The sequence below is a fragment of the Dermacentor silvarum genome, chromosome 1, assembly GCF_013339745.2.
Source record: "Dermacentor silvarum isolate Dsil-2018 chromosome 1, BIME_Dsil_1.4, whole genome shotgun sequence".
Classification (NCBI taxonomy): domain Eukaryota; kingdom Metazoa; phylum Arthropoda; class Arachnida; order Ixodida; family Ixodidae; genus Dermacentor; species Dermacentor silvarum.
In genome coordinates, this window is record NC_051154.1 from 55,037,753 (window position 1) to 55,064,875 (window position 27,123).

The 27,123-nt window shown below is 45.1% G+C and overlaps 1 protein-coding gene across 5 annotated transcripts in view; it reads left to right on the plus strand.

Moving 5' to 3' along the window:
• The window catches only part of LOC119463550 (constitutive coactivator of peroxisome proliferator-activated receptor gamma-like), a 69,333-nt gene that overhangs the window by 36,804 nt on the left and 5,406 nt on the right, over positions 1-27,123 (plus strand). For all 5 annotated transcript variants that reach the window (XM_049668276.1, XM_049668279.1, XM_049668272.1 and 2 more), the window contains exons 7-8: positions 4,138-4,307; positions 23,374-23,636. In XM_049668276.1, coding sequence (XP_049524233.1) covers positions 4,138-4,307; positions 23,374-23,636 — 433 coding nt within the window. The remainder of the gene's footprint in view (positions 1-4,137; positions 4,308-23,373; positions 23,637-27,123) is intronic.

Below are 27,123 nucleotides of genomic sequence, written 5' to 3' on the forward strand. Positions count from 1 at the left end.
GTGCCTGGCTGGAAGTCTAGGCTGTGAATGGCCTATTGTGTTCAAACTAACTGTCATATGGCTTCATGGATTTGAATTACTGAGGGTTTTCCCAGAAACCATTGTAATGCAAAAAGCTGCAATGGTACCTAACAGTCACTTTGAATTAACTGTCAATTTGAATTAATCAATTTTTAATTAATGGGATCCTGAATATACACATATCTCTAAGCCATGCTTCATTCAGTTGCGCTTTTGAACATGGAGCAAATATTGCATGAGGTTTATGACAGAAGCATATTTGGTAAGAAGTTTATAAGTATAATCGAGATTCATAGTTTGCATATGCTTACACATCAGTTTGGCTATGCTGTGGTTACAGATCATCATGATTCTGAACATTACAATTTCAGCTTGTTTCAAAAAGGTGGTTCTACTTAGCAGATGTGTTAGGACAGGTTTGGTACCACTATTGTAAAATTATGGAATCATTTCCTCATGATGTTATGCCTTAGTTATAATTGGTCAGTAGCAATTATTTACTGATGTAGAGAGGGAATAACGTTGCTAGTCTGGCTGAATTTATTGTATTTTTTTTACGCATAAAAATATTGTAAGCACTTTTTGCCCAAAGCAGTTACAGTAATAGCTTGCACAACTCTAAAAAACTGTCGCTTCTGACTCTTTGTTCTTTTTCTCAATTTCACTTTGTCTTCAAAATGCTGTTTGAATGAGATGGCATGTCACTGCTTCATCCTTTTCTTCCTCTTTAAATTTTTCACTGCTCTTTTATATTTCTTGTCCTTCTTTGTTGTACAGAAATAATATTTCCACATAGCCTGATGACAGATTTTCTTCTTTACTTTGAACAGATGCTTGGTTGTCAGAGCCACTAGATTTGGCCAGGTCAAATTGGCTCTCTGCGACATTGTCCTCTTGGTTTCTGCCACACTCGTGCACTATTTTGCATTGGCAATGTCAGCTTTACAAACTTAACTGAAAACGTCAGTGTTAGCACTGATCTTTAGCTCAAATAGTAGCTGTAACAACCTACTTATCGCATTCTGGCCGCGGCAGCCGCATTTCAATGTGGGCGAAATGCAAAAACACCTGTGTACCGTGCATTGGGTGCGCATTATTGAACCCCAGGTGGTCAAAATTAATCCGGAGGCACCTACTACGGCGTGCCTCTTAATAAATGGTTTTGGCACGTAAAATCCCAGAATTGAATTAATTTAATAAATAATTTCTACAGAATTTCATACTGATGAAATCGTGAGGAGAACAGGGCCATTTCAAACATGGCCACTAGTACGATGTGAGCGACGGTGTGCATGAATGCTGCATTTTGGCTGTTCTATCAATCTACATGATTTACCGTCAAGGGGGATTAGGTGAACTTCGAGGAATGAGCAGATAACCATCTAAAAACAAGCTCAAGTACTTATTGTGGTATGTCCAATGGTCCAAAACAAGCAGACTGTACTATCCAGAGTCTAATTTAAAATTTTGATTGAATTAGAAATGTATGCTATGTTCAAAATATTCTTGCATATAATGAACAATAGCTAAATTTGTTTAGAACATGGTTAAAAGGGACACTAAAGGGCAACACTAATCATATTATGCTGGAAAGTATACTTTAGAACTTTTTTTTTCTTCATTTATTTGGCAGAAAATGGTTGATTATTGCTGGAGAAAATGAAGGCTAAGCGTCCCTTTTATGAGTTTTATGCTGAAACCTCCTTGCCGGTACATAATTGTGACATAACAAATTCTAAAGTGTATTTCTTGTATGTATTTCGACTGTTGTGGTGCAGGAAAAGTTCTTGACACTTGGTAGGATGATACTTTGGTTCCTATAGAATATGCAGTCCTTTATTGATCAGCAATTAACTTGGCCAACGTAAAAATTCATTATGTCATGGCAAGCTGGTGCAAGTTCAAGGTGGAGCCTGTATTTAGTTTTTTTTTGTATCTTTTACGGCTTACCAGGCGTCTTGTCATGGTAAAAGATGTAACATTCCGTTTAATCAAACATAAATAATCTTGCTGCCTCTTCTCTTCCCTTGGTGAACTCATCTGTCTGCTCCTTCCTTCTCTTTCATGAGCGTTACAAAAGTGGCTGTTTTGATACTGCAGAAGGGTAATAGTGAATGCAGCTTAACTTGAAGGGACACTAAAGAGAAAATAATTTGAGCCATATTAGTAACTAACCCTTCTGCAATACCAAAAAGGCCACTCTTACCGTGAGAGCAGGCTTGGCAAGACTGAAAAAATGCAAAAATGGAACAGTGGTGGCGCCGCCGCCACTTTGAAGTTCCCACATCTGCTCGCTGTGATGTCATAGATTTTGACAGCATCTGCTCGGGCCTAGGTAAACTTTTAACGATAAAGATGGGCTACATTGCATTCTAAAAGAGCCAAAGACTGAACTTGCCAAGTTTCAAGAACTTTTACTGATCAGTAAGACACAGTGGCCTAAATACGAAGTACTTCGAAATCCATGACGCCATGCTGGGGGCATACCAGCCAGCGTTACGATTATATTGTAAAATGCGCAACTTTTAGAGCTTGTTTACGATCGCCATATTGACATTTGCGTCTAGATTAGTGTTAAATTTATTTTTCATCAAAGCAAAACAAGAGTCCCTGGCAAATCTCTCAGTCTGATTTTTTGGACCTGCTAGATTAATCAGACCTACCCACCATCCACTTATTGATATCATTGGGAACCAAAATATTGCCTGCTGTTACGTGACTAAACATCATGACCCTTTTTGTTTGTCTGCGGCACAGAACAGTATTGCTGAAACTGTAAGCTGAATGCCCATTCACAGCGTTTTTAACGAGCACACTTTCTGAATTTTCTAAATAAACAGTCGACCTTGTGAATAGTAAAACAATTTTCAGTATTTTTAACCAAGTAGAGCAACTGTGACCTTCATCTTCTCCATCTTCTCTTCTAATAATCAGCCTATTACCGTGAGATTAACAGTTTTGAAAAGTCAGTGTACACTGATTTAGTATTTCTTGGTAGTGTCTCTTGAACCTTCCTACTTAGTGTCCCTTTAAAATTGGCCAAAAGGTTGTTGGAATTATTCATTAGAATGCCATGTTGTGCCAAGAAATTATAGTCTTTTCTGAACTGGCATAGGGTTTCTAAAGCGTTAGGCATATAAATATGGGCACCATTATGGGTCACATGGAGGTCCTAGGGAGCGAAAATGTTCGAAGGGTCAGGATAGTGTAACATTTCACTCATCCTGAAAAAGCATGAAAGATGCCCCCAGTGCTCCAGCAGAAGGCTGAAGGCTTTTATATGCGACTTGGTGAAAGCAATGGGCTTGAGTTTGCTTAACATAGGTGGATCTAATCAGCCTGGCTGGAGTCATGGCAATTCTCAAGGTTTTTTTTTTTTTTGTTATGTTATCAGCTGAGATATTGCACCTACAGTTCTAAAATGTTAACACTTTTCTGTGCTTTCTACCATTGCTAACTTGCATTTCATGATAGTACCCAAAAACCCGTATATAATATGGACCCTCATACAATACAGACCCACATATCCTACGAGGGGAGATTAGGGGATAGTGAAAACCGGAAAAATGTTTCATCCGCCCCTAATACAAGTGAGGAAAACTCTGCAAAAATATTTAATTACAACGGACATCACGCTTAAGTTATCACTGTCCTCGGTTGCGCTGTTTTTGGACAGTTCCTTACCCAAGAACTCTTCCCATAGATATCCATCCTCTTTGCCATCGAGTGCATTCAAAATGCTGCACTTCTTAAAAGTGTGATACATGATGTCCTCTGAGATGCTTGCCCATGCGTCCGCAATCCTCTTGCATAGCGTGGCTGGCGATGGACACTGAGGATGACGGTAGCTGTGGAGCAATAACGAAACGAAAACTTCGAGCCTGATTTCTGGCTAAAATTTTGGTTTGTTCCACATATAGTAATGAGACAGATATTTAGGACGCCAGTGATTGGAAAAAATGCTCATATTTTATGCGGGCTTTTACAATAAATTGTGTGCCCTATTTATATCATAGTTATCGAATGCAACCGTCTGTGTTTTTGAAAACTCTTCTGATGAATGTGATGTGTGTCAGCATCTTGCATGTGATCCTACTTTCCTTTTTTTTTTTCCAGGGCTACACACCATGTCACAGCGCACAGCTGCTTCCGGCCTCTCAGGCGCAGGATTTATTGGGTCCTTTTTGGTGGAGATCCGTCTGTGTTTATCACTGAACATGTTACATACCCTGGAAACATTGGAATTAGGGATGAGACTGTGACATGTGCACCTTTCAATTTTCAAGGTGGGAATTTTATGGCTGCTGCTTTAATAATGTTTACAGCAATGATTAGTGTTCTACTTGATCTGATTGTTTGCAATGATCATTAGTTCTACTTGTCCTGGCAAATCTTACTCTACTTTTCATGAATTAAGTGTAACTTCAAAATGAGCCTTGTGTGAGAAATTTACAGGAATAAATATGGACATACAGTATAAAATAGAATGGGAAGTCCTGCCAAGTGTTTCATGATGCGTGTTTGACTTTATCTCTGTGAAATGTCACACAAGTCAACCAACCGACCAACTTTCTGCTTTAGTCATGAAGGCGTTGACAAATACCACATTGATTGCTCATAGTTGTAGTTATTCACTAAGGATAGCAACAGCTTATTATTTTTATTTTGAATTTTCACTTTCTGTTGAATTTAATAGGCCACAATGACAGTGGCGCAGGATAAATCATCGGGACAGTTATGGGAACAGTTTGGCAATTTCTCTAAAAAAACAATTTCAGAATGTGAAACCTTGGGTAATAAGAACTGTCTGATTTTAGAATGTCAGTAAGGAAGAACATTGTACTAGTAGATTTACTGGAAATTCCTAGGGCTGCTCCTCATCATTTGTACAATATGTACTGAATTGAAGTGGGCTACAATGCATCCCCTTAAATGGCAAACCCATAATCCAGCCTGTCACGAACTGCAGACATTAGCTAAAAGATCAGGACGCATTACGTGTAGCCAATGCTTGCATTGTAAGCTGCGTCATGTACCATCTTCCATACCATCATCATCATCATCAGCCTATATTTTTTTTATGTCCACTGCAGGACGAAGGCCTCTCCCTGCAATCTCCAATTACCCCTGTCTTGCGCTAGCGTATTCCAACTTGCACCTGCAAATTTCCTAACTTCATCAGCCCATCTGGTTTTCTGCCGACCTCGACTGTGCTTCCCTTCTCTTGGTATCCATTCTGTAACCCTAATGGTCCACCGGTTATCCATCCTACGCATTACATGGCCTGCCCAGCTCCATTTCTTGCGCTTAATGTCAACTAGAATATCGGCTATCCCCGTTTGTTCTCTAATCCACACCGCTCTCTTCCTGTCTCTTAACGTTAGTCCTAAGATTTTTCGTTCCATCGCTCTTTGTGCGGTCCTTAACTTGTTCTCGAGCTTCTTTGTTAACCTCCAAGTTTCTGCCCCATATGTTAGCACCGGTAGAACGCAATGATTGTACACTTCTCTTTTCAGCGACAGTGGTAAGCTCCCAGTCAGGATTTGGCAATGCCTGCCGCATGCACTCCAACCCAATTTTATTCTTCTGTAAATTTTTTTCTCGTGATCAGGGTCCCCTGTGAGTAATTGACCTAGATAAACGTACGCCTTTACAGACTCTAGAGGCTGACTGGCGATCCTGAATTCTTGTTCCCTTGCCAGGCTATTGAACATTATTTTGTCTTCTGCATATTCATCTTCAACCCAATTCTTACACTTTCTCAATTAAGGTCCTCAATCATTTGCTGTAATTCGTCTCCATTGTTGCTGAATGGGACAATGTCATCTGCAAACCGAAGGTTGCTGAGATATTCGCCGTTGATCCTCACTCCTAAGCCTTCCCAGTCTAAGAGCTTGAATACTTCTTCTAAGCATGCAGTGAATAGCATTGGAGAGATTGTCTCCTTGCCTGACCCCTTTCTTGATAGGTAACTTTCAACTTTTCTTGTGGAGAATCAAGGTAGCTGTGGAATCCTTGTAGATGTTTGCTAAGATATTCACGTATGCCTCCTGTACTCCTTGATTATGCAATGCCTCTATGACTGCTGGTATCTCTACTGAATCAAATGCCTTTTCATAATCTATGAAAGCCTCCGCAGATTTCTCGATTACCTGATTGATGACATGGATATGATCCATCGTAGAATATCCCTTCCTGAAGTAAACCTGTTCTCTTGGTTGACTGAAGTCAAGTGTTGTCCTGATTCTATTGGAAATTATCCTGGTGAGTTGTCCTGATTCTATTCGAAATTATCTTGGTGAATATTTTATGCAACACTGAAAGCAAGCTAATGAGCATATAATTCCTCAATTCTTATGTCTCCCTTCTTATGGATTAGTATAATGTTGGCAATTCTTAGTCTCCCTTCTTATGGATTAGTATAATGTTGGCGTTCTTCCAGCTCTCTGGTACACTTGAAGTTGTGAGGCATTGTGTATAAAGGGCCGCAAGCTTTTCAAGCATGATATCTCCTCCATCTTTGATTAAATCTACTGTTATTCCATCTTCCGCTAGCAGCTTTTCCCCTGGTCATGTCTTTCAAGGCCCTTTTAACTTCATCGCTAGTTATAGAAGGAGCCTCTGTATCCGGTTCATCACTATTTCGAATGAAAGTAGCTTGGCTGTTTGGGCACTGTACAGGTCAGTATAGAATTCTTCCGCTGCTTTTACTATGTCATTGAAATTGCTGATGATATTTCCATGCTTATCTTTCAGTGCATACATCTTGCCTTGTCCTATGCCAAGCTTTCTTCTTACTGATTTAATGCTGCGTCCATATTTTACGGCTTCCTCAATCTTTCCCACGTTATAATTTCGAATATCCCTTACTTTCTTCTTGTTGATCAGTTTTGACAGTTAAGCGAATTCTATCTGATCTCTTGAGTTGGACATTTTCATGTTTTGTCGTTTCTTTATTAGGTCCTTTGTTTCTTGGGAGAGCTTACCTACTGGTTGCCTTGGTGCCTTACCTCCCACTTCAATTGCTGCTTCTGTGATCAACCTAGTTACGGTTTCATTCATTACCTCTATGTTGTCGTTATTTTCCTTTTCTAAAGCTGCATATTTGTTTGCGAGCACCAGCCTGAATTGGTCTGCTTTTACCCTTACTGGCTCTAGGTTGGCCTGTTTCCTCTTGACTAATTTCCCTCTTTCTCTCTTCAAATTAAGAGAAATCCTAGACCTCACTAACCTATGTTCAGTGCACTTAACCTTAACTAACACTTCTATATCCTGCACTATGCTTGGATCGGCAGAGAGTATGAAATCTATTTGATTCCTTGTTTCTCCATTAGGGCTTTTCCAGGTCCACTTCCTGTTGCTGCGCTTCTTGAAGAAGGTATTCATTATTTGGAGCCTATTCCTTTCCGCGAATTCTACTAACATCTCTCCTCTTGCATTCCTAGAATCGGTGCCATAGTTGCCAATGGCTTGCTCACCAACATCTCTCCTCTTGCATTCCTTGAATCGGTGCCATAGTTGCCAATGGCTTGCTCACCATCCTGCTTTTTTCCCACTTTTGCATTGAAGTCACCTATGACTACAGTATACTGAGTTTGTACCTTTCTCATTGCTAATTCAATATCTTCATAAAACTGTTCTATTTCTTCATCATCGTGACTAGAGGTTGGGGCGTAGGCTTGTATTACCTTCATTTTGTACCTTCTATTCAGCTTTATTACGACGACTGCTACCCTCTCATTAATGCTGTAGAATTCATCAATTCACTCTTATCTGGAAGACCTTTGTAGCAGAGCACGTGGCCGTTAGTCAGCACTGTGTAAGCCTCACCAGTTATTCTAACCTCACTAAGGCCAATAATATCCCAGGCAATGCCTGATAATTCTTCAAATAGTCCTGCTAAGCTAAGTTCCATACCATAACCTCACCCAAACTCCGGAGAAGCAATTTAACATATTGCTGTGCACTGCCGTCAAAGCGGCCTTGGGACTCTCAACATACACATTGAGCGAAAGGTTCATGGCCATGAGCCTACATAACCTTAATGAACTAATAGAAGCCCATCTCAGTAACTAACTTCGACCCTGTAAGACTGGCCCAGGCTGAAGATGCCTGGAATGATTAGTGTTCTAAACCCCCACAATGCTGACATAGCAAGAGTCAAATCCCTCGAACCCTCCATTGTGCCTGATTCATCACAGCCTCCATCCCTCGCAATATGCACCTGGGACACTACTCAGGATGCAGCCAAGCAAGGGTCAGAGCTCTCACTAGAGCCATAGAAAAGTCCTGGAGCACGTCATAGTCTACACCGATGTTGGACAGTACTCGCACAGCAAGGTAACTTCTTGGGCGAGTTGTTGTTTACTGTAAGACATGATTTTTGCAGTGTAAAAATTCACAAAAGGAAAAACCAATGAAAGGAAAGAGCAGACAGGAAGACTCGACTCACACAGATAAAGCACGTGCTCAGTGGTGTAGTTGAAGGCACTCGTGAACCCCATGCATTCGGCGCCATCTCCACCACCCAGACCCAAGTAGCTAAAAAGAGTGTGCCATAGTACTTGCCATCACTAATGCCACCCACCGACCCAATCACAATCATCACTGACTCTGAGAACACATACCATGCATTTTCACGAGGCATCATATCGCATCACACATACCGCATTCCGAGGACACTCGCGCCCACCCAACACACTAGTCAGGGCTGCTGGGCCCCTCTCCCAGGAAATGATTGTGGTCAGGTAGCTGCCCAAAAACACTAACCAGACACAGGAGGAAGAGCTGTCCGACCTAGCTGAAGCAAACACGCAATTCGCAGCCCTTAAGTATTGAGAAGCTCTGGACTACTATAGACCCTTTTCGTGGCAATCCTGTGGGCGTCGCCATGTTTGATCACATGGTGATGTGTCCTTTGCTTGCCTCAACAGCCTCCCTTGCCTCCATGTTTACAATAAATGTGTATGACACCGGTGCGCCTCAGCAAACCTCTGTTTTGGCAGATATCATAGACGGTGACTGGGTGGACAACACGGAGCCTTGACCACAGCTTCAGAGGACATGTAAGCGCTTTCAGAGCTCTATATGCCTTGTGCAAGCTGCGCGAGCAGCATATACAGCATAGACCACTTATAACGTAACCGCTTATAGTGCAGGATCATATATAATACGGTCTTTTCAGACTCCCGTTAATTTTCCCATAGCACTCCATGTATACGCGTATCGCTTATAGTGCAGTTGCGGGAGATGAATTTACCGGTTACAGTGCGGCTGCCTGGAAGTTCAGCAGTCAACCGAGACGGCGAACGCTCCCCTCAAGCCGCTGATATACTCCCGACGTAATGTGTGCGTCGAGCTCCCTGACTTAACGGTGGCAAACAACCAGCGTCTGTACTCCAACGACACGACGGCGCGTTCCAACGTTGCTGGCACACGAATAGCTCCGTTTCTATTTCTCACATGCCGCGCCGGCCGCACATCCCAGCATTCGTTGTGCTGAGTGGGCAGAATGACGCTGCCGCTCAAGGCAAACATGAACACATCTCACTGGATGACCATGAAACTCGCTGTCAAAACGCTATAGTGAGGAAGCGCAGCTGCAGCAGTGAGCGAATTAACCTTCGTGCTGCGTCTCACATCAACACAAATTAAGCCGCGAAAACACAGTGCACGACGGACTGTACCCTCGTCACAGAGGACTTTCAAAATATAGTGGTATTTTGAAAGGTAGACGCTCACTGCCGCCCGGGCTTCCTGGAGTATAATGAGCCCCTCGCGACCTTCCCTCCCCCTGGAGCCATGCGCGTGACGGAAGATGGCGCGCTTCCTTTCCGTTTTCCTCCCTTATGTGCGCGAGATTGAGCCGCGGTCGCCGGCTCACTCACTCAAAGTTGCATTTGCACATACAGCATACGGTGCGCGGCAACGATTTTATCACCCTTGGACTTTATACGGAACGCCACGGCAACAGCAGAAATGCGCCTGGAGTGTCCATGTTATTGCTATCGAAATAAAATCATTGTTTTGGTTATAGTGCGGTGCTGCTTAAAGTGCGGATATTCGCGACTCTGGCGACTTACATTATAAGCGGTCTACGCTGTACGGTGCTTGTACTAGAAGCGGGGCTAGAAATGTATTCCAGGCTATACAACCTTTCCGCTTATGAAATAAATCAGGATGAGTGCGTTTTGCTCTTCGTTCTTTATTTGGCGAACACTTTGAAGAAGCAGCTCGTCATGTTTCTGACCCAGTAACATTCTTCTGTGCGGTCACTATCTTATTTTCTGCCTCTGCGGCTTGCGGGTGTGCTCAGTTGTGATAGATTTGTTCTTGCTGCGCACAAGGCTTGGAACGTGGATCTTCTGTACTTTGTAATAGCTTGTAGCAGAGACAAATTTTTGCTATTCACAGCTTACTCTGTGGACCGTCAGTAAACATCCAGCTTCAAACATTTGTGTGCTGTCTGTTTAGTTGCTGTCACCATGCTTCGGCGCATTGATTCAAGAGTGCACCCATTCACTTATTCCTGATACGTTGGTGATAGAGTGGGTGTAAGTTTGCATGCGAGTAGGGGTGGATGTGTGTAGATAACGGGTGAGAAACTTACTATGCCAGGAAGCGGCACTTCTGTATCTTTGTTTAGAGAGTGGTTCTTACTCTTGCCGACGTTCCGTGGTTGAAGTTCTTTCTTCGGAGGTTAGCGATACAACACTGGCAGATGAGTGAATTCTTTTCTCCATAAGGAAAGCCGTGCATTGCGAAGGGCCAGCAACATAGGCAGTCGTTATGCAGCAGCAGTCCGTGAACATGGCCACACAGATTCATTCCATTCCTAAATATGTACCGTACGTAAAACCGGATTATAGGTCGAGTGGGAATATAGGTCGACCGCCTAAGTTTAGTTGAAAAAAAACTGTAAAAAAAACCCCCAAAAGTTGCTGACACGCATTTATTTTCAAAAGGGCACCGCTCACCCACAATTGGAGTCGTAGTCTTATTTGTTGGAAGTAGCAGCACTGCGCTCGGAAGTTTGTCGCTGGCTGCTTGGAGTCCAGCTTCTCACGCAAGCTCCACAGCATTGCAGTGAATTGTATGCATGGTCACCGGCAGAGAGTGCGCACGAAGTTCCCACACAAAGTCCGCAAGTGTGTCCTCAAGCTGCGGATAAACCGCACTACGCCCACTAAATGACATTTTGCACGGGTTGCACTTGAGCAGCTTTCCTTTCTGGGCTCTCCAATAATGCACGCTTTTTTTCCGAAACGACAAACTGGCGCTGAGTGGCCATGTTGCCACAGGTAGCCAGACAACGACTCGCATTTGGCTGAAGATTGCTATATAAGACGAGGGGTGACTTTAGCTTGTTTTTTTTTTCATGAAAAAAATCTGAACTTTTATTTCGGTGTATACGGTATGTCAATCTTTGCAGCCAACTGCTGCACACATCTTCCCTCTACTGTTCCACATTTTACACACAAAATGGAGCACTGCACACTGCAACACCCAGTAGCATCCAACAGCTAATCGCACAGTTGCAGGGTAAAAGCGATAATGGTTTTGTATTTGTGCGCTTTCGCTGAAGCAGCGTTCGGCACCCCACTGAAAGCGCCATCTTGTTCCTGTACAGCAAACTGCTCCACGAAAAGGGTGTATTGACCCTTTTTGTGGAGCAATTTGTTCACGAGAAACAAGATGGCGCTTTCAGCGGCGTGCCTCGACCTCAGCAAAAGCGCACGAATACGAAACCATTACCGTTTCTGCCCTGTTTCTGTGCGATTAGCTGTCGGAAGTGCAACTGGGTTCGATCACTCATTGTGCTCAATTCATGCTGCAAAATGTGGAGCGGTGAATTAAAGACATGTGCAGTAGTTGACGCAAAAATAGTGACTGACATATTAAGGAATGGAAAGGGTATGTGTGACCAATTAAGTTCACGGACCATTTACGGATAGCCTCTGTAGCCGGCCCTTTTCGATGTACGACTTTCCTTGTGGATAAAAAAAAAATTCATCCACCAGCGTTGTATCGCTAACCTCCAGAGGAAAAACTTCAACCCTGGAACGCTGGCAGCAGTGAGTACAGCTCGTTAAACAATGACAAAGGGAGTAGCGCCGTTTCCTGGCATAGTAAGTTTCGCGCACGTTATCTCCACACATTGGCCTCAACTTGCACCGCAAGCTTACACACACTCTATCGCCAACGTATTAAGAATATGCGAATGAGAGCACACTTGAATCAGTGCGCCAAAGCATGGGTGACCGTGACTATACCAACAGCACAAGAATGGTCGAAGCTGAATGTTTCGTGACGGTCCACAGGAGTAAGCGAGTTACTAGTGATAATACATCTTTGCTACAACCTATTTGCAAAGTACAGAACAGCTACGTTCCAAGCCTTGTGTGCATCAAGACTATATCTATTGCAACTGAGCACACCTGCGAGCGATTAGGCAGGAAATAATCAGGTAGTGACAGCACGGACGAACTTCAGTGAGTCAGAAACGTGACAAACTGTTTCAAAGTATTTGCCAAATGAAGAACGAAGAGCAAAACTCACTGATCCTGATTCAATTCATAATCGGAAAGCTTGGATAGCTTGGAATACGTTTTTAGAACAAGCCCCATATATGCTGCTCACGCCGTTTGGGCAAAGCTTAATTAGCTTCGAAAGCGCTTTTACATGTCCTCTGAAGCTGTCGCCAAAGCTTCGTGTCGATCAAATGCAGTCAGCATGTGCGATATTTTCCGAAATAAAGGTTTCTGACCCGCTCCTGGTGTCATGTACACCCATTGCAAACACAGAGGCAACGGAGGCCACTGAGGCAAGCAATGGATGCATCACCACGTGATCAAACATGGCAGCGCCCACGCGATCACTGCGAAAAGGGCCAATAGACGATTTTGCATGTGCTTTGGCAGCAATGAGCCTGTGCCCCCCAAGAAACTTCCAGTCCAGTCTCCTACTAGCAGAAGACACTTAAAAACACCAGTCTGTTATGCTGAAAAAAGAAAGCGTGTTTTCAAGTTCCCTTGGCGTAGGAGATGTCCCTTCATATGTTTTCGAATAAAAGAAAAACTTTTTATGCTTCAAGCGCAGATAATTTTAATTTTCTATGTACTGTACTGCAAAATTGATTTGTGTATTTGTGATTACCTGCTGATGAAGTTTGTTGAAAATCTGTAGGGCTCTGTTTTGCTCCACAGATGCGGTTCACTAATCTGTCTTTCTTGGCCGCTCAAATTCTGTGCTGAAAACTGGAAGCTTGCTGCGGTCCCTGTTTTTAAACAGCAAAACGGTCTATAAGACCAGCCCAGATACCCACCTCCACATCTGTCCTTATCACTTAAAGCTGTGGCTTAAAGTACGTTGGACGACCTAAATCCCAGAAGCTAAAGGTTTGTCTGATGGAAACAACAAACTTGCCGGTGTTTCCGTTGGGCCTAGGATCCTTTTAGTAATGACACTGCAATCGGGAGCTTTTTACAAGAAACACAGACTTTATATACACACACTAACACGATACAGACAATTTACATCTATGTGGACTAGAGTTCGGAAGTCGTTTGTCCTTCCATATAAACATGTGCCTAGCACTCGTGCATCACCACTCGCTCGTGTGCATCGTCGTTGCGGTGCCCGTGACTGTGGTCGTTGTGGCTGCGTAGCTGCTGTCGGGCACCAGCTGAGGTTGCTACGGCCACGTCCTACGTCGTCACCATCACGCCCGCACCTTGTCGCGACGTGGAAGCAGGGAAACAGCAGGCCGGTAGAGCACCAGGCCACTGCTGTAACTGGCCAGTACCATCTGACCTGCAACGCCTCGACCGCTAGAACGGCGGGCTCGGTCGGCGGACAGGTAGTTCAGGCGCCCCCGGTGGCCAGCAGGAAGCACTGCACCAGGCCGCTATGACAGCAGGCCGCTGGTGCACAGGAGAGCAGAGCCATGAGCCGGATCTAAGACCAGGTCCGTACGGTAGCAGGACACACGGCCGCTAGTCCTTGGGCTCGCTCAGCAGGCAGGTAGCTCAGGCGTCCCGGTCCCAGCAGGAAGCACTGCACGAGGCCGCTAGAACAGCAGGCCGCTGGTGCGCAGGAGAGCCCAGCCACGAGCGGGATCTCCACCCGGGTCCGCACCGTAGCAGGACATCCGGTCGCCGGTACCCGAGCCTTGAACCGCCATTCTGCGAGCTGACGTTTGAGGCTGCCACTCGCTCTCACGCTCTGCATGCTCTCGTGCCACTTCTTTGTCCGTGGCACGTGGTCGTCTTCTTCCATTATCAACATCACCAATTCTCTTCTTGTAGTCACCGCCACACGCCACCATCCACATCATCACAAGTGCTCCCCACTTAAGATAGTTGCCTGCAACTATTCTAAACAACATTTGAGGAGGGTATGCATGATTGCAGGCACCTGCGAATAATTCAAGGAAAGTTCGTGGTCCACAGAAACAATTCATGTATACACACTGATCACAAACGCGTCGAGACTTTGGAACACAAGCCAAAGTTCCAACAAGTGCTGTCCCAAGAGGTGACTCAGTTCAGATACGGCTTAAGTAATCTGCACCTACATTGTTCGACCCTTTCATGTATTCCACAGTAAACGAATGCTCCTGCATTAACAAGCTCCACCGTAAAATACGAATGTTTACGTGTTTGGCTGACTGCAAGTACTGCAGTGGCTGATGGTCGCACTGGAAAACAAAAGGTTTCTCGCCAAGGTAAATGTGGAACTTCTGCACAGCCCAGACAAGCGCTAAACACTCACGTTCAATGGTGGAATAACTCGTTTCTCAAGGCAGCAGGTTGCGACTAGCATAAGCAACGGGGTGTAAAACATTTGTCTTCGCTGGTCTGTAGGAGTAATGTGCCTAGACTCGTATTCGAGGCATCCGTGCGGAGTACGAAAGGCTTCGTGAGGTCTGGACCTTGAAGTATTGGACTTGCGGCGAGCTTGTCCTTCAGGATGGTGAAGGCGTTTTCTTGTGTCGTTCCCCAAGATACAATATGGTTCTGACCCTTTTTTGTGAGGTCAGTCAAGGGCTTGGCGATCTCGGCGTAGTTGGTGATAAACTTTCTGTAGTAGCCGGTTAAGCCGAGAAATGACTGCACGACTTTCTTCGTGGTTGGCCTCTTAGCGGCTAAGACCTTGTCCAGTGTTTTTAAAAGCATTGGTTCCACTTTCGCATCTCCAATGCGGTGTCCAAGGAAGGTAATATTATTTTGCACGATCTCGCACTTGCTAGGTTTGATCGTGAGGTTCGCATTGCGTATCCTTTGGAAAACGCGTCGCAGGGCATCGACGTGTTCTTGCCAGGGACTGGTGGCGATTACCACATCGTCAAAGTATTGATAGACATTGGGTAGGTCTACTAAAACTGTCCTCATTAGGCGCACAAAGACAGCTGGGGCAGTCTTGATTCCAAAAGGCATATATTTGAAGTGATAGAGCCCCGACATGCTTGAAAAGGCCTTTTTTTCGTGGCTCTCTGCAGCCTTGGGTACTTGCCAGTAGCCCTTTGTAAAGTCAAATTTCGAAAAATACTTTTGTTTCCCTGCAAGCGCAAGGACAATGTCAATTCTTGGGATTGGTTCACTGTCGAAAACCAACTTTTTGTTCAGTTCGCGGAAATCAATGCACAAACGTTGTCGGGATTCTTAACGACAACGATCGGTGTGTGATATGGGGACTTTGACGTCTCAATTATGCCTAATCGCAGCATCTCTTGTACCTCGCTCTCCACCTTCTCACGCAGAGCCAGGGGAATAGAGTACCGGGGTACGTGAACAGGTTGCTCGGATATCAGCTCCAGCGAACATTCAACGAGTTTTGTTTTGCTAGGGAGATCTGAAAATATCTCTGCGAACTCGTTGCACAATTCTTTAACTTGCTCGTGCCGTTCGAGATGTAAGCTTGGCGATACCTTGACGTCCACGGTAGTCCGAGTTTGGCGTAGGCTTAGAGAAGGGATACTATCTTCTGAATCATTGTTGTCAGTAATTTTTGACTTCGTGTTTTGGTCGTTGACAACGGTGGCTGTAGACTCTTGGGTGTGCGGTACTTCCCGCTCCTCGTACTTCTTTAACATGTTAATATGGGAGACCTTTGTCTTTCCACCTATGTCAATGGGATAGTCAACGTCATTCCAGACTTCAGAGACCGTAAATGGGCCTTTCCATTTCACCAGTAGCTTGTTTGAATCAGTCGTTAATAGGATCAGGACCTAGTGCCCGGGTTGCAGTCTTCTTTGTCTGCTCTTGTGATCATAATAAAACTTCTGTTTTTTATGGGCCTTACTAAGCTCTTTATGGGCAAGGTGACATGTCTCCTCGAGTCGGTTTTTGAGGTCCACAAGATAGGTGTAGGTTGTGCGCACCTCATCGTCGATGTCCTCTTTTGTCCACAGCTCTTTCAAAATGCTTAAAGGTCCGCACACGTGCCTGCCGTATATTAATTCAAACGGCGAAAAGCCCAAACTGGCTTGCGGTACCTCTCGATACGTGAAAAGAAGAGAAGCTAGGTATCAATCCCAAGACCGTGGCTTTTCTTGGCACATGCTTTTGAGCATGTCCTTCAGAGTGCCATTGAACTTTTCAACCAAACCGTTGGCCATGGCGTGGTACGAAGTGGTCCGGAAAAACTTGACCGAAAGCAGTCGACCGACTTCCTGCATGAGCTCAGAAGTGAAACTTGTACCTTGATCGGTGACTATCTCTCGTGGCAAGCCCACTCTGGAAAACATTTCAAGTAGTGCTTCGGCGACAGTGACAGAATCTATATTAGCGAGCGCTATGGCATCAGGATAGCATGTCACAAAGTCAATAAGGGTCAGGACATAGCGATTTCCTTTATCTGACCTTGGGGATAGTGGACCGATCAGATGAACCGTGACTCTTTGAAACGGTGTCCGTATAAGAGGCATGTTGCCCAAAGGGGCGACTCCAACTTTTCCTTTTGGCGTTGTCCTCTGGCACACATTGCACGGTCGGACAAAACGCTTGATGTCTTCATGCATCCCAGGCCAGTAGAAATCTCCGAGGATATGGTCGGTAGTACGTCGAACGCCCTGGTGACCAGCCATGATGATGCTTTCATGAGCAACTTTCAGAATATGGAGTCGAAACCTTGTTGGGACGACTACTTGTTCTTCCCGTAAATAGACGGTAGTGACGTTACAAAAGACCTGCCTCTTCAGAAAAATAATACTCAGTGTCTTCTTGGAATAAAATCGCTTGCCAATCTTGCGGAAGCTACTCTTAAGACTTGGGTCCTTTTTCTGTTCCTCGGCAAGTTGTGCTGGAGTAACTTCTAATGAATCTGTGAACGGCGCTTTGATCATGGAGTTCGTTTTCTTCTGCATCCATGCGACGGCAGAAACTATGTCTGACATTCCTCCAGATGCCGGCGGTTGACTCGAATTATTTGCTTCGGGGTCGACATTCCCAATCGGGATCTGGCTCGTGTGGCTCCTTGACTCCTGGAATATTGCCAAGCACGAGATCATATAGAGGATTACTCATGCCTAGTGCTTTTACGTCCCCAGTGAAGTATGGTGTATGAATTCGGATGTGTGCTTTGGGCAAGTCCTTGCCATTGCCATCCAACAGTACAACTTCCTTGGTTTTGCCAGTTAGGCGCTCATCCGAAACCAAATCACGTCGGACAATGGTTGTGTTGCTGCCTGTATTTCGCAGAACGTGTGCTACTTGTCCTAGTACTCGTCCCTCTACAACTGGCATATTATCCACCAAGAACATTGACGGCTTCTTGATCGTTTTGCTGCATTGAATTGTCACGCATGTTTCTTCCGTGGATTCGGCTAGCGAACCAGAATCTCGATTTTTCGCATTGTCTGCTATGACGCAAGATACGTGCTTCTCCTTAGGCTTAGAATTTCAGTAAGCTGTTTTGTGCCCAAGCCGCCCGCATGACTTGCATTTCTCAGCCTCTCTTGAAGCGCTTCGACAAACAGGCGCCATATGTCCTTTGCGGTTGCAAAGAAAACAAGTTTGCTGTTGTTTGTTCTGGGGTACAACACTGGGTTGATTGACCCTCTTGGCGTCGTCTGCTACTCTCCCAATATTGTTGATGCCCTGGGCTTCGAGGAAACGGTCTGTTGTGTCTTAAAAGATGTAACGGTTTTGCATTCCCTTTCCTTGAGGAAGATGGCAAGCTTGGGGTGGCCGCAACGCAAGAACTGTTCAGCGATAACATGATCCCGGAGGTCTTCAAACGTTTTAGAAACGTCAGCCATCGCGATCCAGTTATCAAAGTAGCTTGAGATCCGTGCGGCAAACTGTTTTCCTGTTTCACCATCTTCTGGTCGAACTTTACGAAATTTCTCTTTGTACCCTTTGGCTGTAAATCTGAAGCATTGAAGAAGCGCCCTCTTCACCTTCTCGTAATTCAGGGAGTCAGCAGCAGTCATACGCCCAATCACAGTTAATGCCTCACCAGTCAAGCACATGCTTATGGCGACAGCCCATTTATCACTAGGCCAGTCCTGTCCAGTGGCTACGTGCTCAAACCTCTGCAGATACGTGTGGAGGTCATCGTGTCGTTCATCGAACAGCGGCAGGAACTTCTGGGGATTGAAGCAGGGTAGGTTTGGTGACGTTACGGGCGCGGTTGGGGCAGATGTCTGGCTCTGCGCTCCTTCTTGCAGCTTGAGCTTCAGCTGCAAGATTTGTAGCTGTCTTTTGTCGGCTAACCGCTGACTTTCTGCTGCTTCGTTTGCTGCTTCGCGCTCAGCTGCTCGTTTGTCCCGCTGCTTAGCCTGTTCACTTTCCATCCACTCGTGAAGTTCAGCACCAGACAAGCCTAACTGTGCTGTAGCGGCGGCTAACTTGTCGAAATCCATATCGGACGTCTAGTGTTGCGTGTATACAACCGAATGCCGGTCTCCGCGATAGGGATGTTACTGGCGGATCCTGGCAGGCTCGCCAGATTGTGATGGAAACAACAAACTTGCTGGTGTTTCCGTTGGGCCCAGGATCCTTTTAATAATGACACGGCACTCGGGAGCTTTTTACACGAAACACAGACTCTATATACACACGCTAACACGATACAGACAATTTACATCTATGCGGACTAGAGTTCGGAAGTCGTTTGTCCTTCCATATCAACATGTGCCTAGCACTCATGCATCACCACTTGCCCGTGTGCATCGTCGTTGCGGTGCCCTTGACGGTGGTCGTTGTGGCTACGTAGCTGCTGTCGGGCACCAGCTCAGCTGGTGCGATGTTGCGACGGCCACATCCTACGCCGTCACCACCACGCCGCACCTTGTCGCGACGTGGAAGCAGGGAAACAGCAGGCCGGTAGAGCACCAGGCCACTGCTGTAACTGGCCAGTACCGTCTGACCTGCAACGCCTTGACCGCTAGAACGGCGGGCTCGGTCGGCGGACAGGTAGTTCAGGCGCCCCGGTGGCCAACAGGAAGCACTGCACCAGGCCGCTGGTGCACAGGAGAACAGAGCCACGAGCCGGATCTACGACCAGGTCCGCACGGTAGCAGGACACCCGGTCGCCAGTCCTCGGGCTCACTCAGCAGGCAGGTAGCTCAGGCGTCCCGGTCCCAGCAGGAAGCACTGCACCAGGCCGCCAGAACAGCAGGCCGCTGGTGCGCAGGAGAGCCCAGCCACGAGCGGGATCTCCACCCGGGTCCGCACGGTAGCAGGACACCCGGTCGCCGGTACCCAAGCCTTGAACCGCTGATCTGCGAGCTGACGTTTGAGGCTGCCGCTCGCTCTCACGCTCTGCGTGCTCTCGTGCCGCTTCTTTGTCCGTGGCACGTGGTCGTCTTCTTCCGTTATCATCATCACCAATTCTCTTGTAGTCACCGCCACATGCCACTATCCACATCATCACAGTATGTCGGACAGACTTCCTCATGCCTGCAGCGCTCGTGCTGAGTCAGTCATGCCGGATTATAGCTTTCTCGCGCCTTACGGCGCTCTACCTTCAAAATAACATCACTGATTTTCTCGAGGAAACAGTTGGGCCAGTAGTAGAGAACGGGCCTGCTCTCCTGGAGCAGTATCTTCGCTCGTGCCAGGCTTTTCGTATGTTGCTCTTCGTGACTTTTCAAAAGCATTTTGAATGGTCCTTTTTGCGTTAAATAAACGTCCTTCTGCAAAAACACGTGCAAAAAATTGGTAGGCAGGAGCCTCGGAGCAAGCAAACAGAAGCAAAGCTACGTCCCGAATTATCTTTAGCTTCTAGGATTCGGGTACGTCTGACGTACCTTTAGACACTTTGTATAACTATGGGCATGGCGGCTCTAAGGCTGTTACAGCCGAACACCTTTCCCAACGTCCACTTCCTAAATATCTTTCACCCCACATCCTATTCCCTCTGCTGCCCAGGTGGTGGCCGCACCCCGACATTATTTCACTTAACACTGGAGTGCCAATGCCTACCACCTGGGCGAAAACCCTACACTATAGCCTCATCCCAACCCTGAATAGTTCGAAGGCTGTGCTATAAAACAAACCTGCAGGTTCAGCTGGCACTGGTCTGGTGGGCCTGCAACATTGCTACAGCCATTGCAGCTTTGGACTTGGGGTCCCACTCCCAAAGCCTTTAACAAGAATAAAGTTGTTTCTTAACACACATTCACACTGGTAAGTTGCAAAGGTAGTGCAACAAAACTGATAACAAACAACAGTTGCAAGGGGTTGCTTTGGTCAAAAAGTGACTGTATTGTGCCAGTTGCTTGCTGTGTACAAGGTGTGCAAGGTATTTGAGGATGTGGCTTTGAATCAGCATAGACATTAACACTCTCACTCTATCTGTATAGGCGCTTAGCTTCGTCTTCACCAACCCCTCTGTCACCTATCTAGAACATTAATTCCAAGGTATCAGCTTCCAGTCTGACATATCTGATAAAGCCGTATGCTGTCCTAGTCATCTTACATTCCAACCACAGTACCTTGGAGATCGCCATCTTTTTAAATGTCACTGAATCCTTTCTTGTTAGGGCGAGACAACATTTTATAGCCAATTATCATCTGTGACACAGATAAATATGCACTGTTAGACACCATTCAGGCAGTTGAGTTTCTCAAGCAGGTGGAGGCCATGATGAGTGAGAACCTTGAAAGATAATTATGGCCACTGTGGAACAGTTTCAAGTGCATGTCAACAATGCCATTAGGCGCCGCTCCTAAGTAATGGATGAGCTGCTCCCACAGGGCCTTGGTGACTCGAGTGACTGGCTGTGAACTTCTGCTGCCACATCACCCTGAATATAGCGACCTAGTTCCCACTGTAAACCTGCTACACTGCTATGTATTAGGGGTGTCACAGAAAGGGAGACTAACAAACAGCCAAACAATGCTAAAAACTCTCTAAAGGCTGCTGTTGTGGAACCACTGCCCAAAATCGCCATGCACTAACTGATTAGAGAATGTAGCCATTATCGGAGCCGAGTTTAGTTAATAATTGAGCTTAGAGACGGTTTTATTCAGCAGTCTTAGAAAACAGCAGTAAAAGAACACATTATAAAAAATTTGGAATAAATGTATTGATTCTAGTCTGAAATATAGTTGCTATATGTGAAGTTGTCATTATGTTCTCATGAAATGTCTTGCGCACCCTGCAGTTTTTTCAGCTTTACTCGGTATTGCAATGCTGCTTAACCAATGAGCAGCGCATTGTAGCAGTATGTAGGAATTTGCAGATGCTTATTTTACATGCGGCTTCTTGTGAACGGAGGGCACAAATGAGTACCATTCTTCATTTAGTGTGAACTGCACTACCAAAGATGACCCCACCACTATGTGCTTGAAGACTGTACAAGATTGTCATAAAAAAATCTAACAAAGAAGCTGGAGGACAAGACCGTGCAAAGAGCGATAAACCAAAAAATGTTAGGCGTAACGTTAAGAGATGGGAAGAGAGTGTTGTGGATCAGAGAGCAGATGGGGATAGCCGATATTCTAGTTGATATTAAGAGAAATAAATAAAGCTTGGCAGGCCATGTAATGCATAGGGCAGATAACCGGTGGACCATTAGAGTTATTGAATGGATGCCAAGGGAAGGGAAGTGCACTCAAGGATGGCAGAAAATTATGCGGGGTGAAGAAGTTGGGAAATTTGTAGGCTCAGCTGTAGGGTCAGCTACCACAAGACAGGGGTAATTGGAGATCGCTGGGAGAGGCTTTCATCCTGCAGAGGACTTAATAGGCTGATTATGATGATGAATATTGGTCTGAATAGCCTTGTCTGGGTTACCATGCATTGTCCAAAGAAGCAAAGTGAAGCACCAACCAAAAGAGTGACCACATGCATAAGAAAAGATCGTAGCTTTTTCAAGTTGTAAAGAAACTCACTCAGCCAAAAGGTACTGCCACTTTTCTCAAAGGAGTTTATATGTCAATGTCAATATTTTGTGCTGGCAGGCTTCTACATTTTGTGATTGGAGAGGCTGTGTGTGACCTGTTTTATTGCTCCAAATGAAACTATGTATTTGCTTAGCATTCTTCTTTTGCAGTAAGAAACTGCATAATATAAAGCTGGCATGAATTGAAGAAAGGCAGGTTAAGTGACACAGGTGAGGCACTGGCAATGAAAATGAAAGTGGAGTTCTTTGTTTGGTGCCATTTACATGCCACTCTTATGAATGCTCGGTCTTTAATATCAATTTCATGGTGTTTATGCTAAGCCAGAAACATGAATCTCAAGCAGCAACGTGTTTGTGTTGTCTATTCGTTTATCTGTTTCTGAAGTGAACAATCCTGCTCCACTGAGAGGGATTTGATTTGAACTGTGGTGTTCATGGTTATCAAAATATAAATAATATTGTCAAGTAGTGGCAACATTCTGTAAGTTAAGCATGAACAATTGTACCCCATGCCTTTCTCCTACATCTCCAACAAAAATCGAGAACCCCTCCATCCTTAGAGAAATTAAAACATTTCCCCTGTGTTGGGGAGATTCACTCAAAAACAAAATTAACTTACCATTGTTAGATCACCACACCCCCGTGTCTGACTTTAAAAAAATCCCAAAAGACTGGCAAATGAACAAAGATGGGGGACCCCAAACTCCTGAAGCTGTACTCGATCCTTACCAACGTTTTAGCATGCACTGTTAACTGCAGCCCTCCTCCTGGTGCATATACAGGCCTCTAGAAATGGGCTCCGCAGTTTTGTACTCACTTGACTTGTGTGTCCAGTGGCATGCACTGATGATTGATGCTTCCTGCATTTGGACACTAAACATCCCATGTAGCAAATTGTCAGTTTTGTTACGTGAAGTCAGTGTATTCCTTTATTATAAAAAAAGAAGTCAGTATAATAGTTAAGGTCAGCCATTGATAAAATATTTTTTTCTTGCCAGGTGAATTACCACGCCTTTGTGATCTTTGGTCTGAAGACCCATCCTTGGAGGCTGTGCGCTGGCATCTCTTCTGTGGTTGCCTACAAACTGAGAGCCAGCTTGAGCGGCTCAGGTCACTGCCTTCTTCTTATTTGGTCTTGTGCTGCACATTACGTGAGATGTTTCTGGTCAGAGCTATTGGGGCAGCGGAACTCAGTGCACTTCTTGTGCAGTGCATCATGCCCGATGAACAGAAGCTTGAACTATCACAAAGGCAAATTCCGGTGAGTTGTGATGCATGGTAAATAGTTGAATTTATTGCTACTTTTCAGCGTGTAAACATGTGAGCACAAGTACTATACAGTGTAGACCGCTTATAATGTAAGTTGCCGGAGTTGCGAATATCCGCACTATAAGTGGTACCGCACTATAACCAAAGCAACAATTTTCAAGGCCCGCACATATGTAAAACATGTGCACCGAGCCGCCACGCGTATGCGACAGTCGAGGAATGCGGCTAGAACGTTTGCATTCAATTTACAGTCGAATCTCGTTAATTCAAACCAAATCACGCGGCAGCGCCTCGACTGGCATTGCTTTGGCACCACCATAGAGTAAAAGCTTAGGAGAGACCCCTCAATGTCGCGCGCGAACAACAACAAAAAAAAAAGAAAAACGAAGAAAAAACAAACGTGGCGGAAATTTCCCCCTCTCAAATGGCAAGGTCGCCGATTCTGCTTTGCGCCGGAACATGCGTGTACGTGCCGACGTCTCAGCCACGCATAGAAAATGGCTATGAACCCTTCTTTCTCCTTTTTGCTTCCTCTATTTTCTAGTCACGTGTTGACCTTGCACGCTGCGGCTACGGCGCAGAGGTAGCCACTGTAGCAGAAGCAGCGGCGCTGTCCCAGGCCGGCCAACGAAACTGCCCACGTCGGCAAACACCCGCTTCCCGATAATGGCAGAAAATGAAACTTTGGGGAGCTTGCGCCGGGCCGGCTGAAGCGGCAGCGGGCGCGCACGGTGACATTCAAAAGTGAGGGAGGGCGAGGGGAACCAAAGCGGCGGAGTTGCCGAGGCGAAATCCGCTTCCCTGCTCTCTCCTTCCTCACATTCCACGGTCTCCGCTTGCGCCCTTCGCCCGTGCCGTGCCGCCCGCTCCCTTAAGTTTCGTTTATTGCCGTTATCGCGAAGCGAGCGTTGGCCGGCGTTGGCAGTTTCGTGGCCCTCGCTCACTATGCGTGCCGTGATTTTTCACGACTCGCACTCAAGATTCTGGTTTCAGCCTCACTGGCTGTTCGTTCGCACCACGTGCCCTTCTCCTCCACTTCGTCTTTCTTCCTCGAGCACTCTATCCCCACACAACAAGCGATGGTGAAGAACCAATTCATTTTAGTTAAGCAGCTATGGTGCGAGTATGGTACTAGCTGTCCGTTACCAGTATCACCTTATAACGTGGGTAGTACATCGAGCTGTGTTCAGCTAGAATGGGAGCTCACCTTCCATGCTAGCCTTGCGCGGGATGGACCTTGTTGGTTGATTGCTATGAAGTTATTGGACGAGTTGGTTGGTGGTGTTTTAAGCAATCATGCATTGTTAATTAAGGAAAAGAATGTCTTGCAGTGCAAGGTAGATTGCCATAAAATTGTTTTGTTAGTATAATGTTCCTGCATTTACGGCAGGCTTAAGATAATTAAGATATGCTGGACAACTGTGCACCTTATCAAAAGTTCAACCAAATAGAAATGCCTAAAATATCGGCACACATAATGAGTAAACATGTACTACATAGTAGACTAGGAGTGGAGAGCTATTAATTTACAAAGGAATCTACATGAATATATCTTGATATGCCTAGTTCGATAGCTCGAAATTATTTAAGCGCGGGAAACTTCAACGCAAAGCCCACAGTAACGTTATTGATATGCTGGGTAAAGTTTCAGTTGTGGACAGTTCAGAAATTTAATTACTATAATAGTTATGTTCTATCCCAAATAACATTTAATTTTTTTTTGTATCACTGTGCTCTCCATGGTCAGAATTAAAGGTGAACAAGTTCTGATTTTCCTTGATATGGAATGGTGTTTGGTCTTTGTGGGAATATTGTGACGTTGACACCAACCAACCTTTGTGTCCTAAAAATGCCTGAGCAGTAGAATAGGAGGGAAGTGAAGATGTGAAAGCAGTGAAGCACATGCACACACATACTCACACAAAATGGCCATGCTAACTTTTCTCTCCATGTAAGTGTCCAACCTTGGTGCAAGTTAAAATATATGGGAATTATAAATGAAGGGCTGGAGCCAGGAAATGTGTGCAGTCTTTGTACTGTAGCTACAGTGGACTAAGTAGGGCAAGCAACCATGTAGCTTACGACCTATAGCTACAGGCTGTCGATACCAACTATTGATAATTTGGTGCATCCTGGGAGCAACAGGCTACCAATGGTCCTCTGTATCTTGCCTGTCAAGCTCTCGTATGATGACATATACAGGGTGTTTCATTTTAGCCGCACCAAGTTTTTAAAAATTACCTGTAGTGTTCCAGTTAACTTTTCGGGGAAAACTCTGTTTTATGCATTGAAGCACAAAAGTAACTGGAACACGAATGCATTTCGTCGGACACTGAAAATTAATATCTTGAAACTGGTTCAGTCCTGAGAATTCGTTCCAAGTGGATACGCCTTGCGAACTCAGCGGCTATAATTCGTAGATTGAAAGTTGTGCCGTAAAATGCTTAATTAGAAAGTTAGTGTAATTATGTTAATGATTCAATTAGGCATTGTGATTTTTCGTGGAAGTAATGGCCGCTTCATCGAGTAGTTTAGATCAAGCATTATAATTGCTATCTGCCACAGGCAATTTTAAAAAATTTGGTGTTGCTAAAATGAAACACCCTGTATATAGGAACACATCTTAGGTGTCTCTATAAACACAAGTGTTGTGATAAGCTCAAGCTAGATGAATGGACTGGAGTTCACAAAGGCATTGGTAGTGGTGGTAATGTAATGTATTGTGAGTGTATTGCAAAGATAGAATGCTAAATGTGATGCACCATCACAATCACCATCATGCCGTTGTGTATCTGTTGGCAAAGAGCCAGCAAATATGCAACGGCTAATGTGTAGAGCTGCACTTAGTCTGACGCAGCTGTTAGCTGAATCCAGACCGGTCAAGAATGTCATGTTTGTGGTTTCCAGCATTGGTAGGCTAGCTGAGCATGGATTTGAGCAATTTAGCCCTTCCTGTTAAACAACTCGCTTGTCACGCCAGTCCTCAGTGTCATCATTGTAGTGTCTGGCAAATATTTGTGGACTGCACTGATGGCTGTTCTATAAAAATCAGAGTCGCCTGTGGCATTTGGATGATAACATAGGGAGTGCCTTACCTCCTGATTTCTAGCATCATTGTTAGCAGGTGCATATTATGACTGAAATGCAGTTCCAGGGAAGATGGGATAGGGGGAGAACATGTAAATGCACATTCACTGTTTGCGAAGTGCAGGCTGAACGAGCATTTTTGTTCTGAAAATGCCCGATTAACTAAATGTAATAAATATGGAGAGAAGGAATTGCAATAACTGTGTACTGTGTGCATGTCAAGATGATGAAGCACACACAGCACTTACTGTTTTAAGAATTTTGTGAGAAAAGTTACTTACGAGATTGCCATGCAGCCTACATAAAATTATTGTTGGTTGCCTTTACTGCTCTTATGTTACAAAGGCGGACATCTGCTCTGCATTTCCTAAGAACTGTCTCACAACCCTCAA